The sequence below is a fragment of the Maniola jurtina genome, chromosome 12 (assembly GCF_905333055.1).
Source record: "Maniola jurtina chromosome 12, ilManJurt1.1, whole genome shotgun sequence".
NCBI lineage: Eukaryota > Metazoa > Arthropoda > Insecta > Lepidoptera > Nymphalidae > Maniola > Maniola jurtina.
The window spans coordinates 13,208,996-13,229,985 of record NC_060040.1 but is presented as its reverse complement, the minus strand read 5'-3'; the positions used below and the strand labels follow the sequence as shown (position 1 = coordinate 13,229,985).

The window sequence follows — 20,990 nt, the reverse complement described above, 5'->3', positions numbered from 1 at the left end:
GTTATCCCGGCGCCTCTAATACTTGAGTAGTAAAGTCAAAAGACCTCAAGTAGAAGAAACGCCGGAATAAACTTTGTCATGTGTGGCACAACCCGAAAAAAAAGGACCCAACTCAGCATAAATGCTATATGCCCATACACAAAACATACGGTGCTAATTTTCAGCCCGATAAAGGACTCCGGAGTTCGGACATTTCCAAAACTAATCGAGTAAACTCCTACAAACTAGTGAGTTTTGGCCCGTCATACAAAATCTATACTAATAAACAAAATTGGAGTGTCTGTCTGTAATTTCGAAATAACTACCTCATATTAAGCTCATATGATTATTTGAACGATACCATAACTGAATCACACGTTTTTAAAATTTTTGTCTGTCTGTCTGTCTGTTTGAAAAGGCTAATCTTCGCAACGGCTGAACCGATTTTGGCGGGATTTTCACAGACAAGTAGAGGATTGGCCAGGGAGTAACATAGGCTACTTTTTTAACCGACTTTCAAAAAGGGAGTTGTGTTTTTCTACTTATGTACACCGAAATCTCCGAGATTTCTGAACCGATTTGCGTAAATTTTTTTTAATCCCACGGGAAAGTTCCCACGGGATTTCAGACCCTAAATCCACGCGGGCGAAGCTGCGGGCATCAGCTAGTAGTATATATTTATGAATAAGTATTTAGTTAGTTAATGCCCTTGATTTCATTCCCGTAGATTTAAAGTCTGTGGAAATATTTTCAAATATTTATGACCAAGTTTTGCATGACTAGATCAGATAGAACTGTCGTCAACGCAGCCTTTCTATCTCTACGAGAATTTTTAAGTCTTAATTAAGCAAGGAAAAAGAAAAATTGTGAAAGAAACTCTCTTGTTAATTAAAGTTAACACTTTAAAGATCGGCGCCTTCTCCTCCCCCCGGAACCCTAATATTTCAATTTGTTCGACTCATACACTCAGGCACTGAAACCAAGAAGAACCAGCACCAGCAAGAAATAATAAAGCTTAGGAAAGTGAAAAAATCGGGCAAGTGTGAGTCAGACTCGCGCACCGAGGGTTCCTTACTCGGATTTTTTTTCCAACATATTGCACGATAAATCAAAAACGATTGTGCATAAAAATAAATAAACTTCGGTTTTAGAATGGACAGGTAAAGCCCTTTCATATGATACCCTACTTGGTATAGTTATGTATCTTTGAAAATTGAAACACATTTTAATTATTTTTTTGTGTGATGTACCTAACCACAAATTAACGGTTTTCGGATTTTTTTTTTACTTGTGCTTAAGATCTACCTACCTGCCAAATTTCGTGATTCTAGGTCAACGGGAAGTACCCTACAGGTTTTCTTGACAGACACGACAGACGGACGGACGGACAGACAGACAGACAACAAAGTGATCCTATAAGGTTTCCGTTTTTCCTTTTGAGGAACGGAACCGTAAAAACCGGGGAAGAAACTTCAGCGCGTCTTGTTAATTAAAGTTAATACTTCAAAGATAGGCACCGACCTATCTCCCGGTTTCCGCCACCGCCCCCCGGTAACCCTAATATTTCAATTTGTTTGACTCGTTGGCACTGAATCCAATTTCCTATGAAGTTAAATTAACGGAGCGGTCGGTGTTGACCTTTGAGAAGTTGAACTGTGGTAATTCGTTAGTTGGCGGAAAATTCAGTACGTCGGTGAACGGTATTGAGGGAAAAATCTATGCCACAGAGTAGAAATCGCAGTAGAGTTAAAGTTAAAAAAAATCGCAGTAGGTAATTGCCATAGCCAGTTGGTATTCATAAGTTTTAAATCAATGTGCATGGTACCTACGTATCGGAAGACTTTAAATTCTTTTTTGACGTGACAACGTCTTATAATTCGATAGAGCCGACTGCACGCACGAAAAAACATGACTCATGCGGCGTTACCTCGCTCTGAGGCGTTCCATGTAAGGCTTGAAGTGCAAGCGAGAGCGCGGAACGAGCGACAAAGAAGCACAATCGGCCTTTGTTGTCACGTTCAACTATCGCCAGTAAACCGACTTTACAGACAACCAATTTTTTTTTGTGATTTTATCTACATCCATACTAATATTATAAATGCAAAAGTGTATCTGTCTGTCTGTCTGTCTGCTACCTTTTCACGTCCCAACAGTTTAACCGATTCTGACGAAATTTGGTACAGGGTTAGCTTATTTCCCGGGGACGGACATAGGCTACTTTTTATCCCGGAAAATCATAGAGTTCCCACGGGATTCCCAAAAACCCACTCGCTTAACCAATTTGTATGAAATTTGGTACCGAGGTAGCTTGCGTCCCTGTAATTGACATTGAAAGCATTTTATCTCGGAAAATCAAACAGTTCCCACGGGATCTTTAAAAACCTAAATCTCATAATTATTAATATTATAACGAGGAAAAATGTATAAATATAACTAATAACTGATTAAACTCAAGAGATTAGTCAAAGTAAGCCCGACTAGTTTCAAGACCGTAGAGATCATTTTTCCCGTCGCGAGCAGAGGAGAAAAAGGACCCCGGACGGGTCACTCTAGATAGTTTAAATGAGTAGATTTGTTTGTTGTTGTTGTTGTAATCGATAAATTCTGAAACTACTGAACTGATTTTAGTAATTATTTCAACATTAGAGAAGTGATTGCCAGATTCCGGGTATGAAATTCTACATCTCACCTATATACTCATGCCTGAAACCTGCCAAAAATACATCCGCTTAACTATTTGGATGCTGTAATAAATCTGAGATCCATGTAAACTGCAATTCTGGTCCAATCAAATAAATAACTAGCGACAAACTATCTAGCTGTTCGTTATAATCTATGTCCCTCGCCAAAGGAAATGAGCTTTCCATATCCCTCCGTGTCCAAATCAATCTCTCTTCCAACGAAAAACGCATCGCAAACAGTCGCCGCCGGATATTGCATTACGCGGTGAAAACGCGTAATTACTCACGGAATTGGAACACCCTGTAGCATTTGCGCCGGAATTTGTGACTAAATCATTGGTAATACAGTTTTCGGCAAGCATGAAAGATATTTATTCCACACTAGATGATGCCCCGCGACTTCGCCTTTTATTGAATATTCAGGGATAAAGAATTGCCTATGTAACTTGCAACTAATTACATGCAAAAAAATCATCCGTTACTCCATTGGAGCGTGATTGAAGGACAACCCTATAAACAAACACACTTCCGCATTCATAAAATTAAAGTTTTTATTTTTGGATACATATATAAAATAGATCCGTACCATTTTATCAGTTATAAGAACCTATTCTACTGTTCTATTTATACTATGGTCATAAACTAGAATCAAAATATAGGTACTTATTTGCCCACCCAAATTAAAGTTAGTAAAGTAAAAGTAAATAAAAACTAAAGAGTTCTACGTTGCCTTCATAACGAGAAATACCTAAAGGAAAAGCATTTCAAACCTAAAATATAATAAGACATCTGAAAAGGTATGCCAGCTATAGAAAACTACTGACAATAAAACCAAGAATTTATTTAGAGAGAATAGTCGGGAAGCGAGCATCGAGCGAAGTTGCAGGGCTTTCGTAAAGTTACGCTAACTCCGGTGACTTACCTTTTACCACGTGCAAGTTTAAACTTAGTCTAGTCCGTTTGAAAACCTGCACAGTGTTACGCATACTCCAGACAAGACTGTCTTAAGACATCATTTGATTAAGATGTCCTTACAAGACGATTGAAAAAAAAGGTCATTTTGATTGAAATATTGACTAGACGCATCAAAAGAGTTGCAGAGAGTTGCTAGATTCAGTCGGTGCAAGACCGTGGCGTGTGGGAGTTTCTACAAGTGACCTACGTATGTACAGCAGTTGGCATATATTGGTTGATAATGATGATGATGAATCCACCAACTAATCCGTATTGAAATAGTATGAATTCCACATAACAGTAGCTATGATAGCCTTGTGGTTAAGACGTCGGTCTCTGGGGGGTCGGGAGTTAAATCCCTGGCACGCAACTTTTTGCATTTTAAGCACGCGAGTTTGTGCATTTTAAGCAATTAAGTAACTTGGTTTAACGATGAAGGAATACATTATGAGGAAACCAACAGGCCTGAGAGTTCCAAATAGTATTTTCAAAGGTGTGTGAAGTCTGCCAGTCCACATTTGACCCGCGTAGTAAGCTATGGCCAAACTCTTGTCCTTAGGTTTAAGGTCCTTAAGGGTTGGTCTCCGCTGCGCTGAGCTCCCCTGATTCTAAGAGGAAACCCCTTCTCAGAAGTGAACCGGCGGTGGTTTGATAATAATGACCTGGGCGCGTTTGGAACCTTCGTAGCTTTAGTTTTAAGCTTACGTAATTTTATCGCCTATACCATCTACAAATCTAACAATTCTGACCATCAAGAAGTACTTGAATACTACCTAGTTTGAATAAATGATTTGAGTTTGGAGTTTGATGACATAATTAACAAGTGTAAATTAAAAATTTATAACACCCCCGGCAAGTGAAGGTTACAGTAACTAGAAAATAGCTGATAACTTTCAAACGGCTGAACCGATTTTCTTGAATTATAGCTAAGAACACTCTCGATTAAGCCACCTTTCAAACAAAAAAACTAAATTGAAATCGGTTCATTCGTTTAGCTGCTACGATGCCACAGACAGATACACAGATACACACGTCAAACTTATAACACCCCTCTTTTTGGGTCGGGGGTTAAAAAAAGTCGCGTCGCATGTCTGAAGTACTTCCCAGTACGCTCGGAGTTTAAATTCAATCTAGCCTTAGAAATTTCTCCGTAAACAAGCAGGGTACTCTAGTTCTTAGAGAGTAAAGACAGAGGTAATGTGCCTGTAAGTAAACTTTACTGATGCCTTAAAGACTTCATTATGTTCCCTCTGTTCCCCGCTCTATGTTAGAAGAGATTTTTATACAAAGACGTATTTCCAGGAATTAGAATTCCTGGAAAAACGTCCTGGAAAAAATCGCGTGAAATCAGTTTTTTTTTTAATTTGATACAATTCCTCTTTCTTGTGGGTATTTGGTCTAAAAAAACGTTATGTAAAATCACCTAGCGTTTGTACTTTTGAAAAGATAATTTATATTAAGAAATATTTACATATGAATGTATACAGCAATGTCCGGATAATCTAATAGCTATAGCCTCAAGAAATAACTTTTCTAATTTCACTGAGTATTTAAATTATGATATCATTACTCACTTACTGTAAAGTATAAAATAGTATTCCTTTTCTATCATAAAATTACAATGGTTTACTATTTATTTAAGCTAGGCATTACTAAAAATCATAGAACTGAAACGAATCTTAAAACAAAATAACTTCATGCAAAACCGAGGGCAAGGCAGGTAAAAAGAAAATATAAACTATCATAAATACCACATAACTTTTAATAAAAAAACAAATGATAAATGGCCTTACAAAATGCAAGTACGTTTATGAATTGTCACCTAAAAGTAAACATGGGAATTGCTGCTATAAAATATTTGCAGCTATTTTGTGTCGTTGCTATTTCAAAATGGCGCAATATAGTGAATTTCTTAAAACGCGTCGTAAATAAACCGCTGCCTCGGTTCTAGTGTACGGAACCTGGCTGAAATGGTTTCTAGAGGTGTAAATTTTTGTAACACGTGGTCTAAGTTTTGAAATAAATAGCTTTTCTGTCAACTTATTGAGAAATCCAAACCATACATACAGCAGACAGATAGACATACTGTATTATGTCTATTTGTCTGTTACTTTTTAACAGACTTCAATGTGGTACCATTGTGGAGTCACAAACTGTAATATGAAGAGTAGCCTATTCGTGCGGCTAATAATAATTGGCACCGACTACAAAAAATGCTAATACAGAACTACATTAACTCTCGTTAACCCCCGACCCAAAAAGAGGGGTTTATAAGTTTGACGTGTGAATCTGTGTATCTATCTGTGGCATCGTAGCTCCTAAACTAATGAACCGATTTTAATTTAGTATTTTTTTGTTTGAAAGGTGGCTTAATCGAGTGTGTTCTTAGCCTATAATCCAAGAAAATCGGTTCAGCCGTTTGAAAGTTATCAGCTCTTTTCTAGTTACTGTAACCTTCACTTGTCGGGGGTGATATAAATTTTTAGTTGGTTGGTTATTAAAGTCGGTTTATTTGAACAGTGAATTTGTGGTTGCATCACAAAAAAAGTGTTATTTTTTGTACGGAACCCTTCATGTGTGAGTCCGACTGGCACTTGAATGGTTTTTATGTTTACACAGCGATTCATTGCACATTGCACTGTACGTTCAAACAAAACTGCCACAGGCTCGTGATATATTCGTTAATTATGCGCTACATTTACATTTAATGCTTTAAATAGTTGCGACGTGAAAAATGAGATTTTGACTACGGAACACTGGGAAATTATGTTAATTTCACATAATATTTAAATGTAACAGAACCTGATGCTCGTTAGCGTTCCGCACTCAAAAGTCTAAAACGGAACACGTCTTATGAAAGCACTTTGATATATCTGTCTGTTAATGTAAATACTAAAGCGATGCGATGAAGATAGTTCACCCGCTCTCATTCGACCAATCAGAATCATTTTATTTCGTCAAAAATTTCATTTAAATCCGTTTTCAAAATATTACATCAATGACTGCTAACAAATATTTTATACAGTTTTATAACTCTCCTGTTAAGTAGATTTTTTATTTGGGTTACGCACTGTTAGAATTTCACTGACGTTATAACGTCAATACGTGTATAAATTATATATAATTAAAACAAAATATCTCCCGAATCTGACTCATCAACGCCCAGTCGACAGCCTTGGACCTAGAAAGCTGAAATTTTCCACAGAGGTCCCTTTATAATGTAGACAAGGATTAAGGCTGGAATTTCCATAGTTCCCATGGGAGCCGGCGGTCGCTACTAAGAACCTGAGTAAACTAAAAAAACACAATCTAAGACATTATCATAATATGGGATACATGATGCAGGGTACTAAAATTTGAAATGGGGGAATTCACGAGTACCTAAAATCTAAGTATCCATCAGTTAGAAGCTTGAACTTTAATGTACGAGCGTGTATAATCTCGTAGCCTCGATCGTAGAACACGTAACGGTAGTTTTCGTAGAGCGTCTACGATCTTCGTAGTTTGTAGTCTACCGTAGTATCACGTAGCTTTATGCTACGATATTTTGTGAGAGATTACACGAACGCCTTCAGCACTATGACTATTATAATACATATATTGTAAGTTTTATAAATCTTTATAATATACAGAGTGCTGTTTTGGGAGCGGTCAGTGAGGTTAATCTTCTTAATAATATATAAAACACACAAAAAGTTTTTACCTAAGTTCGTTTTAGAATTTGAAACCATCCAACCGATGTGCCCCAAACCATGAGAAAGGCAATAATGCGAAGATATTTTTAAGGTAGCAGCGTACGCCGGGTATCCGCTAGTTAGAAATAAAAGGGGTTTGTAACAAAAACTTACTTTCGCACTTTTTCTCAAAGAAATCGTAAGTTATTTTATTGACGTAATAAAAGAGCGGGACGGCTTAGTAGTTAAGGTATTGGATTCCTATTTGGGGGGTTCGGACTTCAGAGACTGTCCAGAAAATGGAGTGCAAATATTCTTAAATTCTTTAACAAAAAACGTTTAAAAAAACATGGTATAAATTATGCATTCAACATTCAATGTAAGCCGATATTTCCCATACATTTTTGAGGTAACAGCTGACAGACAGACAAGTTGCTAGCAGCAATTCATATGCAAAATAGATACGTTTTCCATCACGTCGAGTCGACGTCGCTACTGAAGCGGCATTGAATATCCTGCGCTCGTGTATAATAATTCATTCATACACAGATTATACAGTGCATACTGTGTTTATATTAACAATTTATGCACGGCATGGGTTATATTTTTATACAGGGTGTAATTAGAACGCTAGAAAAAGCTTAGTGCTATTATTATACTACCTAAACACCAGTACCATACCAATTTGCCTTATACTTATAGTTTTAGTGATTTACGGTTTTTCTAACCCGCAATGTATAGCGTGCAAAACCCGCCTACGTCCCCGCCCGCCTACGTGCCCGCGGCACCTACTAAGCAACGTTTGTGGATCTCTAGCGTCAGTCAGATGTTTTATTTGCAATACATTGCGAACTTTAAACAATACCTACATGTTACAGTTAGTATCTACTAAATATACGTATTCCTTTGTGTGTATGCCAATAGTAGTAAAAATCGTAAATCCCTAAACCAGTCGTTTTCGTAACATTGTTAAGGTTCGTTATCACCATCAGTAACTTTTGTCCGAATTTTTACGAGCTACGCCCAGCGTTACCGGTTCGTGACAATAACAAATAAAATACATGCGCGTAGAATTAACGGTATTACCCCCCTTCCCCCCTTTTTGTTGTAAAAATAACTTTTGTCGGAAACTAAGGTAATAACTATAAGTATGTGTGTAGTTAAAAGTTATGTGTGATGTCTATAGCTTGGGTATCTGTTTTGGACCCCGATGGTGTAGGTGTTAAGACTGACATGATTAGAAATAATTAGAATCTCTCTTACTGTCTCGTATTTTCTAACTTCTTACTGACTTGACTCTAATTCCTTTATCACGTAATAGTAGGGGTTTCCTTGGAACAGTAATGTAATGAGCTCTAAGGTCCATACGACTTGACTAGATACTTGACCCACCACTCACTATTACTATTCCACTTGGCGCTGCCTCAATTGAAAATCTATTTACAATTGACATTCGACAGCCTTTTCAACCATGTAACTTGGACTTCAAATATACATATTTCAAAAGAAAATACTACGTTCGACGGGGAACTTCAATGGTTTTAGGAGGTCTCAAATAAACTATCCATCAGGCAATATTCGGCGCCACGGGAGCGCATCGCAACGTCACGTGCCGGCTGCAATTGCAATTAGCGATCTCATTCAGCGACTAACTACCAATAAAACGCCCGCACTGCTGAAATACGTTATTTGGAATTAAACTCCAGTGAATTATGTTGTGAAGCGTAGCTACCTACTCTTGATGTGAGTGAGTGTGTGCGGAGAGAAATTTCCTGACGGTCGTTCTGAATTTCTCGCTGCCTTTAATAATCGCGAACATACATGCATACATACATATACGGATAATTAACAATTAACCTTAACCTTAATTTTTGAAGTCGGTTAAAAATGAGAACATTGCCTTTCTCAATTTCTGTAGAAATTCTTCATCAATAAAACGCCTGAAATACGTTATTTGGAATTAAACTCCAGTAAATTATGTTGTGAGGCGTAGCTACCTACTCTTGATGTGTGTGAGTGTGTGCGGAGAGAAATTTCCTGGCGGTCGTTCTGATTTTCTCCTTCTAAAATCCGTTCCCTTTAATAAGCACAAACATCAGAGAAATCGGAGAAAATCAGAAAGTTCTCTTGCTGAGCTCTTTGGCTTACCTATTCCACCTATTCTCTTTCATAAGATTACTAGTGATTGCCCGCGGCTTCGTCTGCATGGACTTAGTATTTTAAAATCCTTTGGGAATTCCTTTATTTTCCGCGTATATCCGTGCATAAAGTCACGCTGATCCGTTTCTCCGGCGTAATTGAAGGGCAAATCAACAAACTAATAAACCAACAAGTAAACACACTTTTGAATTTATAATAATATGAGTAATGATAAAGATAAAATGGGACTAATTAGTACCCTGCATACCTGCAATCTGCATAGTAACTTTCATAAAAATTGCCCAACAGAATTTGGAGAATTTGGACGTGTGGGATTTATTTATAATATAAAACAACTATCAAATCATATCTTTCGATTTGAAGAATAAGAAAATTGTAATGGAATAGAAAAAAATATTCGAACAATCTTTTACTTCAACGTGTTATCGATTCAATCGACTGAATGTACTCTGGTTCGAACGAGGTGATTAAAGCTGATCAATAAAAAAAATTTGAACAGAGTCGCCCCTTCTCTCACTCGACTATGAAAATAAGCTTAAAATTCGCTGATAAAGACAATTTCAGTCGACTTAGTACAGGATTTTACATCTCACTGATGTTGGTAGAATTCGAGCGTCGAAATACTTTAACGTTAAACTGAAATGGACCTCACTGCCTTGTTCAATAGTTTATTGTCCATACATCTCCAGCCAGCGAATTTTGACTTTAAATCAATGACTTGTAGATCCATTTTACTTTACGTTTTTGTTTTTTGACCATCGATATAGAATAAGTATCTATGTTTCGACGCTTGATTGTAATATAGTTTCATATTATCATAGTGGAGTGCGCCCAATTAAGACTTCGCCCAATCGAATTTTTTACTTTAAATCAAATGACCTAAAGATCCATTTTACTTTGACGTTATTGTGTTTCGACCATCGATATAGAATCAGTGCCTAAATTTCGATGCTCAATTTCTATCAACGTTGATGAGATATATTTCATACTAAGCAAAATGAGCGAAGAATCAAGCTACCCAGTAGCGATCCTAATTACGGCGATTGCCAGTATTATCATAGTGGAGTGCGCCCAATTTACGTTTGACGACTTTTTTACGAGTTTTCCACTCGTACGTAATTTACGAGGGTCGTAAACCGCGGCTCTCTGATAACAATATACCTACTCAGTATTCCGAGGTACGAATGTGCCCTAAAACGTTTAAAATGCTTACCTGAGTTGACCCATTTAATGCTTCGGCAAACCTAAAGGACGCGTGTTATCATCATTACTATTTAATGTCATTGTAAATTGACTATCAACTACCTCGGTTTAGTGGTCAGATTGCTCAGGTGACCCACCAATTTTAGACTGAGGTATATTTAGTGCGATATAGTAAGGTAGTACTGAGGTATAATAGAGAATACTATCAATTTTCTCAGTCTACAGTTAAAACTAGACAGATTTTTGTCAGAAAGACTTTGCAATTGGGCATTGTAAGGTGAGGATGCTGTCGAGTGGTGTTGGGATTTGTGTGGTGCTGCGTGTGGCTTGCTTGGTGGCTGGCTTTTCCTGCATGTTTATCAGTGGGAGGGCAGGCGGTGCATGTGGCATGCTGCATGTTGCACCATACCGATTTCTTTGGTTAGGCGGATTATAGCAAATTAAGCCTTGTAATAAAGTTTAAGCTTCTTTATTACTTTTGAATTCATTCTGAATTTTGTGGTCTAGTACTTAATCAAAAAACCTGTGTTAAAAACTACATTCCCAAATGATAATATGTCAGTGAAAAATCCCATTAAGACGTGATCAGTGTTTTCTGCAGATCCGGCCCGGTCTCAGACGAAATAAAAAATAAGCAAGTAATTTTTCTCCGCGGCTAAGAGAAAAGAAAACCAGCTCGGCAATTTATCACTTTTTTGTACTTTTCCCGAAGAAACTCCTTCGGCTATTTCGGTTGGAACTTGGAAGCTAGCGGTTGTAACGTGGTTTCATCTGGCTGCTTCTATAAAAATTCTGTTAGAATAAAATAGTTTCTAAGGGCCAGCACAGACAGATGGAGTAAAGCGGAATCTAGCATTTTTGAAAAATATCTCAACTCGGATTTATGAATAGTACGCGATAAGTCGAGATGGCAATCGGGGTGGGGTCGCCCCGCACACCCGCACAGCCCCGGCGCTAACTCGGCGGGTGACGTGCGGTCCCCTCGCCTCATACTTCGATTGCCATCTCGACCTGTCGCGCACTATAGGTACTTTGACATATCGTTAGAATTTTTAGGATCTACCCGTATATTGAAAGCAAAACACGGAGTCATGCCATACATTGGCTTTGTTCGTATGCGTTGCGCCTAAGGATTTGTTTTGTATGAGTTTTGCTAAGCTCTTCTTCTTTGACGTAGTGCTTTCTCTCGCTTTGTTTTTTGGGCTATCCACTTTACGGTATAGCTCAGTACTTTGCCTAGTTTTGAACATACCATCAAAGGTGGGCTCCAGAAAAACTACCTTCATTATTCCAAGAAAACCTCTACCATTATATGATTAATGGAAAGAGGTCCCGACCCCCAGCAATGAGGAATACGACGTAAAGAGAGCAATAATGAATATATTATTTATGCTTTACTTTATAGGCAAGCTAAGCCATTAAAATCTTACGAAACACACTTTCAGGATATCGTTAATTCGTTGCGATGTTATTTCGGGAGCCAGAGGTAGGGGGAAAGAAAGAAATATTAATACCGGCAAAAACGAGCAAGAAAAGAACACGGGTAGGTGAAGCAGACGTAGTAAAAGCTCGCGTTTCCTACAAAAAATTGTATAAACAGAATAAAGTATGCCCGTTGCCCATTGTGTTTTTATAAAGGTGCTTCCAATTGTCTAAGAGCAAGAGGCAAGTTTTGATTAGATATAATAACCTTAAGTGCTTTTGGGACTTGATATCCAAGGTGTAAAAGTGCTGTTAGACAATGAACTACAGGCCCAAGCAATAACCAATAGCAATGAAACAATAGGTTTAATGTGTGGGACAAAAAAGGCCCAGCTCAGCATATACCTAGCTGTCTGCCTTACTCAAGAGCATACAGCGCTGATTGTTAGCTGATGAATGAGTAAAGAGAACACATTGGAAAGCATTTTCTTGATCCACGTAATTCTCACACATTCTTTCACATAGATCGAAGTTGGTTAGAAGCTAGAAGCACGAAAGAACACACAGATAGAGTCCCTCGAACGCTAAAGAGCAGCCAATCGGCTGCACTAAGCGCATTGGAAGCAGCGGCGTGCAGCTCATAGAGGCATAAAAGCCCTGCTTACCTTGATTCAAATAGTTCAATGCTCATTGTTCATCACGACCGCTGATAAATAGGCAACTACCTAACATATGCCTACCCTAGCTATAGAACCTGGGCACGCCACTGATTGAAAGCACCCTTAAAAGCATCCTCAAGCTGTCAAATATTAACAAAGAGAATTTCTTGATAAAAAAGAAAACGAATGTAAAATATATATGTAAGTATTTAAATTTTCTAAAAGTCACTTTTAAAATTTAAATACGATCATTTGCTCTGCTCTCTGCGCCGGTCTTTCTGATTAGACCCTAACGCCAACATTTTCGATCCGTTTCATTATTGGCACGAGTTATTACTTCGAGAAGACTAGTTGGTTCAGTGCCCCACCGTCTCCTCGGCTATTCTGCAAAGGTGCTTCTAACAAATTGAATTAATAAGTATATCGCTAATTGGTGGAATTAAATGAGTTCTTGTCGGAGTAGAATACGGCTTTTCACAATTAGAAAGAATTAAGTTATCCCGGGCATGCTAACATTTTGTTATTACAACATTCTGTTTGGGAATTTTCTTTTATAAATATCTTTGTTTATTACACGGATCTTTATTAGAGAGATTATTTTTTGGAGGGTACGAAAGTTGGGAACTTAATTAATATGTTTCAATATTATTGTTTTGAAGTCTCTAGATTTTTTTTATATAGGTATAGGAAATGCCTAACGCATACCCCTCTATCCAATCTCTATGCGAAAGTGTGTCTGTCTGTATGTCTGTCGCACTATTCGAAACGCAAGTCTATGTAGTAAAATAGGAATCCAAAACTTTCTAAGTCTATGTTTAAACCGCTGAGCTATCGAGACGAAACCATTTGAAATGCAAAAGCTAAATTTGCATAACCAGAACAAGTTGACAGATGGCAGCGCCAAGCTCTCTTTGGTATAATCGAGGTTATCTCTATAACTTGAGTACTTTGTATGTGTCTAGTATATCTAGACTTCTAGTATATCTAGACCTCTAGCGTCTAATTTATAGCCGTATGTATCTAGACCAGACTCGCTGAACTTACGACATTGTAAAATATTTTTGTTCTACTTTAATCTTGTAGATTTATTTTGGTGCAAGGAATTTTATTTTATTACTAGCTTACACCGCGACTTTGTCCGCGTGAACTAAACAAATTTCAAACCCCTAATTTTAGCCCCCTATGGGTTGTCATAAAAGCTATGTGCTATGTCATAAAATATGTCATAAAAGTATGTCTATGTCATAAAAGCTATCTGCATGCCTTTCAGCCCGATCCGTCCAGTACCTAGTTTGAGCTGTACGTTTATAGATCAGTCAGTAGTCAGTCATCAGTCAGTCAGCTTTTCCTTTTATTTGTATATTTAGATTCTACTCAATCATGTTCATATTGCCACTGCATTACTATTTAAACCCCTACCATTAATTGATAAATGGTAAAGGATCACGGAGAAAACTAAATAAAAAAAAAGAGGAATAGGTATGATCGAATTAATCCCTCAGAAAGTTAAACTGGTCCATTTTTTTTATTTCAAAAATTTTTCTAAAAATATAAAACAATAGTAATAATTGAGAATAAATGCCACTATTATAAATTAGTCCGTATCGAAGTAAGCCGTATCGCGCACCCTGTTCGCTAACTAAGCTTATTATCCTTACCACAGGTTCTCGAACGGTGTTTTCTCGTATCACAAAACTCACGATCTAAACGTACTTATCATTGGTGGTATATGATCGAAAGAGTTGACTGGATACAATATACGAAACATATACAATATACGAGAATATAGACAGTCCCGCTTCCATTGGTTTTACTAATTTCAAAACACAGAAACCTGGCACTAAAAAGCAGTGGTTTTGGGGAAGCACCGCTGTCTTTTATATAATAACTAGCTGATGCCCGTGACTTCGTTCGCGTGGATGTAGGTTTTTTAAAAATCCCGTGGCAACTCTTTGATTTTCCGGGATAAAAAGTAGCCTATGTGCTAATCCAGGATGTAATCTATCTACATTCTAAATTTCAGCCCAATCGTCCAGTAGTTTTTGCGTGAAGGAGTAACAAACATACACACACACACATACAGACTTTCGCCTTTATAATAATTTTGCTGGAAAAAGAGTATTATGATGTAATGTTTGGCTACTTATGAATACAGTAACATAGTATCACTACCCATACTTATTAAAAATGCGAACGTGTTTTGACTGTCAGTTTATTGGTTTATCGGTTTGTCCTTCAATCACGTTCACGATGCAGTGGAACAACGGGGTTTTTGCAAGTTTACAGTAATTAATGACCTGGAGAGTGACATAGGTTGGATATTGAGAAGTAAAATCTTATACTAAGGGTGCTGTGGTAGTGGTCACAGTCACAAATTGCGGCGGAGCGCATTTCGTTTGAGCCGAGCGCCTCGCAGTAACGAAATACCGTTTTAGTGGCCAAATTACTACTGACTACCCACCGGCGAACGTACGAGTAACATAATATTGTGCTTACACTGCACCTGCAAGAAATACGAATATTTTTAAGATAAAAAAGAAATGACGCAAATCGGTTCAGATATTTCGGAGATTTCGGTGCACATAGGTAGAAAAACACAACTCCCTTCTTGAAAGTCGGTTAAAAAGTAGCCTATGTTACACCCTGGTCAATCCTCTACTTGTATGTGAAAATCCCGTTAAAATCGGTTCAGCCGTTCCGAAGATTAGCGTTTTCAAACAGACAGACAGACAGACAGACAGACAAAAATTTTAAAAACGTGTGATTCAGTTATGGTATCTTATAAATAACCATATGACCTTAATATGTGGTAGTTATTTCGAAATTACAGACAGACACTCCAATTTTATTTATTAGTATAGATTACAATCCGGCCGGGCGATTCAGAACACTCGGTTCGGTAAGTTATCGTTCGATAAGACGTATTTTTCAATGAAGAGTACGTCTTATCAAACGGTAACTTACCGAATCGAGTGTTCTGAATCGCCCGGCGGGTATCTTTAAAACAAGAGTGAATAGGCACCTTCTAGGTAAACGCGTCACATCTTAGACCACATCATCACTTTACATCAGGTGTGATTGTGGTCAAGCGCTTGCCTATAGTGAATAAAAAAAAAAAGAAAAAAAAAGATGCTTATATAGGTGATCTTTATCCTAGCTAGCCCCATCATTACGCACTAAATTAACATCAAACTATGGTTAAATCTATAACTATTCTTATACAATTTGAAATCACTTACTAATATACCGACTTTAATTGCCGAAAGCTCAAAAGTTTGTTTACAAGTCGTAATTAAAAATCTAAAAATCAAAACACGGCTGTCCTGCCAAAAAACGAACTCAAAGTAAAAAAAAACATATTTAAAAAAGTTGCCAAACTATGCGATATTGAGTTTGTCTTTCGGGATATCCTATACATCCAAATATTTTCAGTCATATACCTATATAAATAAAGCCTGAAAACATTACACTCCTTTTTAGGATTCCGTACCTCAAAAAGAAAAACAAAACCCTTAGAGGATAACTTTGTTGTCTGTCTGTCTGTCTGTCCGTCCGTGCGTCCGTCCGTCCGTCGTGTCTGTCAAAAAAATATATGTCTATACCAAGTGGGGTATCATATGATAGGATTACTTTCTTACATTCTACAACAGATTTTTATTTATTTTTATGCACAATAGTTTTTGATTTATTGTGCAAAATGTCGGAAAAATTACCCGAGTACAGAACCCTCGGTGTGCGAATTTGACTCGCACTTGGTCGGTCTTTTTCTTTCTCTTCTAATCAGTGTTCTTGCTTGTTACAGAAGAGCGCACCTCAGAAGTTGTCTGGAGAAGCTAAAGGACATGGTTCCCCTCGGCCCCGAAGCGTCACGACACACCACATTAGGATTATTAACAAAAGCCAAAAGGTTTATAAAGGTAAGAGCGCATGTCATATTGTTATACGCATTTCAGCCCTAAGATCAGATATAGTAATACCAGAAAATCTTAAGAGAAGTAATCCTGGTACATTTCCCAGCGTTTTTCATACAAACTTAATTAATTATTTCTCATTTGAATATTATACAATCAAGTAGATGAGTTCTAGAAACTAACATCTGTGCTGGGCAGATTTCCGCAAAAATGTGTATAATACGTACAAAATGAGATGTACGCGCTATTTTAACTATGTGTCAACTGTCATTCGAACGATTCATCAAAGTGCGATTTTAGTCCTTATTTTAAAGGTGGTACTTTTGATATGACGGTTTACACATAGAGTTAAAATGGCGCGTGAGAACTCATTTTATCGCGGACTATAACTACACATTTTCTTATTGAAACTTCAAAGTTACATAATACATCTATATGTTTAGCCTTAATACCTGAACGGTTATAGGAGTGGACTGAATTCCGAAAGGTCGGCGGTTCAAACCCCAGCCGTTGCACTATTGTCGTACCTACTCCTAGCACAAGCTTTACGCTTAGTTGGAGGGGAAAGGGGAATGTAAGTCATGATTACAATGGCTAATATTCTTTAAAAAAATGTTTTGCCGGTGTACCTTTGAAACTACAACCTATCGTTCTGCTTTTGAGCCATTAGTTTATTAGGTACCAGAGTTTTACAGGAATTTTTATCAAAGTTACAGTGCAAATTATACTTGAAAGTTCATTACAAGTATGTGTCAATAATAGAAAGAGCTAAAGAGAGGTTAGTAGGGGGAGGGGGTGAGGGAAGGAAGTGGCGGCCCGGAAACGGCGCCGGCCGGAAGCGCAGGAACCCTTTGCCGCGCTTTGTTTGCCAAAGGTTCCCCGCTGCCTCATCTCGCTCCACGGCGGAACGACTTGTGAGAATTGTCCTTTTTTATCACTTTGAATGAAATATTTTATTTTTCAAAGTATTCCTTACCTATACCTACATCAGAAATCCACATACATCTGTTACGGCTGAGTTTGTTGAAGGCTCTTCTCAGACTTGGGCGCGTAGCTCCGTAGTAGTAGTAGCCTCGTAGCTTTAGTTTCAAGTTACGAAATTAATTATCACTACGAGGGCGGCACTGAAAATTTCGGGAATCAAGGAAGTGACACAACATTACTATTTAAAAATGTATTTATTGCTTTTCGAAGTATTCTCCGCGAAATTTGACACATTTTTCCATACGATGGAACCAATCATTGAAGCAACCATTCCATTCGGAAGTTGGGGTCTCCAAAATGGCCGTTTTGTAGGCGTCCACAGCTTCTTCATGTGACAAAAATCTCTGACCACGCAATGTATTCTTTATTTTAGGGAAAGTACAGAAATCATTAGGGCTTAGGTCGGGGCTGTACGGTGGATGGTCTAATAATTCTATGTTTTCTTGCTCTAAAAACTCTTTTGTTCTGTGCGCGGTGTGAGAACTCGCATTGTCGTGATGGAGGATGATGCAGCAGTTGCAGTTCTCTTTACGGAGTTCAGAAACGACCTGTGGCAAACAAATGCTAGCATACCATTCTGCATTAACCGTTCTTTGTCCCTCAAGAGGAATAGTCGCAACATGGCCGGTTTTGGAGACAAACGTGGCCACCATTTTTTTTGCCACACTTCGTGAACGAACAATTTTTGATGGCTTTAACTCATTTTCGAACACCCAAACTCGTGACTGGTTTTTTGTTTCGGGTTCGTACGCGTATATCCAGGATTCGTCACCTGATACGATGTTGTATACAGCATTTGAGGATCCTGCGTGGAATCTTGACATCGCTCGAACTGCGCGGACGTGTGCATTAATCTAAATAAACCTATTAAAAAAATATTTCGAAAATTCAGTTGACTTAATGCAACCAAAAGTGATATTTAAACTCTAATTAATTGTGAAGTGTTTTTGGCAAATCATTATCTTTATTACATACGACTAGTAAATACTGTGTGCAAAGTGCAATTCTTACGAAGCTCCCCTCACCCCCTCGGGTAAAGAGTACGATTGCGATTTTTTGACTCCCTCGCACTTACATCAGTCACATACGCTGCATCGCTGCATTTGACAAACTCGTTGTAAGGATGAGCACACAACAAACATCGCTTAGCGGAAACCTCACAAGCGGCAGCGCAGCAAGCGAAGCTGGAGGTTCTACGTCAAATTTATCAAACTGTGATGAAGAATATACACATACAGAAAGACGATCTAGAAAACGTAAAGAGCGGCCAATGGAATATGATTTCAAAAGGGACTTGGCTGATTTTCGCGATGAAATAACAAAATTTTTCCAAGACTTTGCGACCACCCAAAATGAAACACTATCGCATATACGCCAAGAGGTGACTGAGATCACGCATGAAATTAAATGTATCAAAAAGACGACCGAAAAATTAAACTCAAAATACGAATCACTACATCAAGAAATTGAAACTATAAAATCAGAAAATCAAGTGCTGCGGGATAGACTAAAGCAGTCGGAACAGAATAATTCTTCCGCTACAAATACCAATACGAGCGAAAAATCGCTCCCGCCTACTTACGAAGACCTTATGCTCGAACTGAAAGACCGCTGCGAGCGAGAGAAAAATGTCGTGCTGGTAGGTATAAGTGAAATATGCGACAAGAATTACGCCACCCGACGTAAGCATGATGACTGTGAAACATTTAAGGTAATTACCTCCCTATTTGAGCATTGCCCCAAACCGATCAAAACAATGCGGCTTGGAAAGTATAACCTGGGCAAAAATCGACCATTAAAAGTATGCTTTGAATCAACCGATGTACCTAAACAATTACTACGAAACAAATCTAAATTGACTAACAACATTCGATTATATGCTGATCAAACTCCATCTCAGAAGATATTTCTCCAACAACTCTCAGACGAGTTACAAAAACGCAAAAACAATGGAGAAACAGACCTTGTTATTAAATATATACAGGGAGTACCCAAAATTATAAAGTCAAAAAACGATTAAAACATACTGTTCATGTTTCGTTGGCTACATGTCCTATATCCACAGATAGCCATTATGTCACGCATCACCTAGTTCAGAAATATCAAGACCTACCTGCGAGCTCAAAGTCTTTAAAAATATTCTACGCCAATTTACGAAGTATCAGAAAGCCAGGTAAATTCGAAGAAATCCAATGTATACTTAAAGCAGTACCGAAGACACTTCATATCCTAATCTTTACCGAGACTTGGCTTACATCCGAACAAGACGCCCGTCTATACCAGCTACCAAATTACACACATATATATAACTATAGAAAAAGCAGTAAGGGTGGTGGCGTATCTATGTTTATTCATAACAGTATTAAATATGACATAACGGAGCAATTAACAGAAAATGGAAATCACTATTTATGGATATATTTAAACAAGTTTGCACTAAATATTGGCGGAGTCTATAAACCCGGTGAGTCCAACGTTAATAAATTTTTGGAAATATACTCAACTCAATTGGAAAAACGTAAAAGAACAATTGCTTTTGGTGATTTTAACTTGGACCTTTTAGGTACCAATAATAATACTGTGAATTACTTGAGAATGATAGAAGAAGCTGGATATGATATAATAAATAAAATAGACAAAGAATACTGTACACGTGAGACATCTACAACCCAGACTATCCTAGACCACGTATGTACTGACTTAAATAATAACAGATTCACACTTTCTATCATCGAATCATCTTTATCTGACCACAAGCAAATCTACATGGAATTATCAAAATGTAATACAGAAACACTTCAACGGGTTCAGTATACTGCCATGGATTACGAAGGACTACTAAAAAGCTGTACAGAAACTAAACCTATAATTGAAAACTACCACTACCTAGAAAATTATATAACAGAACAAGTAGCGCAAAATAAAATAACTAAAACCAAAATATTAAACTTACCACAGAAAGACTGGATTAATAAAAGCATTATCGATGGGATTAATAGACGTAATATCTACTGGAAAAGCTTGAAAAAAGACAGTGAAAATGAAGACTTATTGAAAAAATATAATTTAGAAAGAAAAAGAGTAAATGACATGATTAGGGATACTAAGAAAATCTACTATTATAATGAATTCAATAAGTGTAAAAATAAACCAAAAAAGATGTGGGACGTCATCAATACTTTATCTGTGACTAAGCTTAAGAACGCTACTACTCTGCCTAAACTCACCACAGCTACTGATACTGTAACAGATGGTTATAAGATTTGTCAGACTTTTAATGACTTTTTCTTGACAATAGGGACACAATTAGCAAATAACATACACTCAAAATACCATACAAGTTCAATACATAGCCTAATGTAT

General features: G+C 37.6%; 1 protein-coding gene across 2 annotated transcripts in view; it reads left to right on the top strand.

Moving 5' to 3' along the window:
* Positions 1-20,990, top strand: part of LOC123870163 (max dimerization protein 1-like) — a 354,224-nt gene that overhangs the window by 264,102 nt on the left and 69,132 nt on the right. For both annotated transcript variants that reach the window (XM_045913356.1, XM_045913355.1), the window contains exon 4: positions 16,535-16,649. In XM_045913356.1, the coding sequence (XP_045769312.1) occupies positions 16,535-16,649 (115 nt within the window). The remainder of the gene's footprint in view (positions 1-16,534; positions 16,650-20,990) is intronic.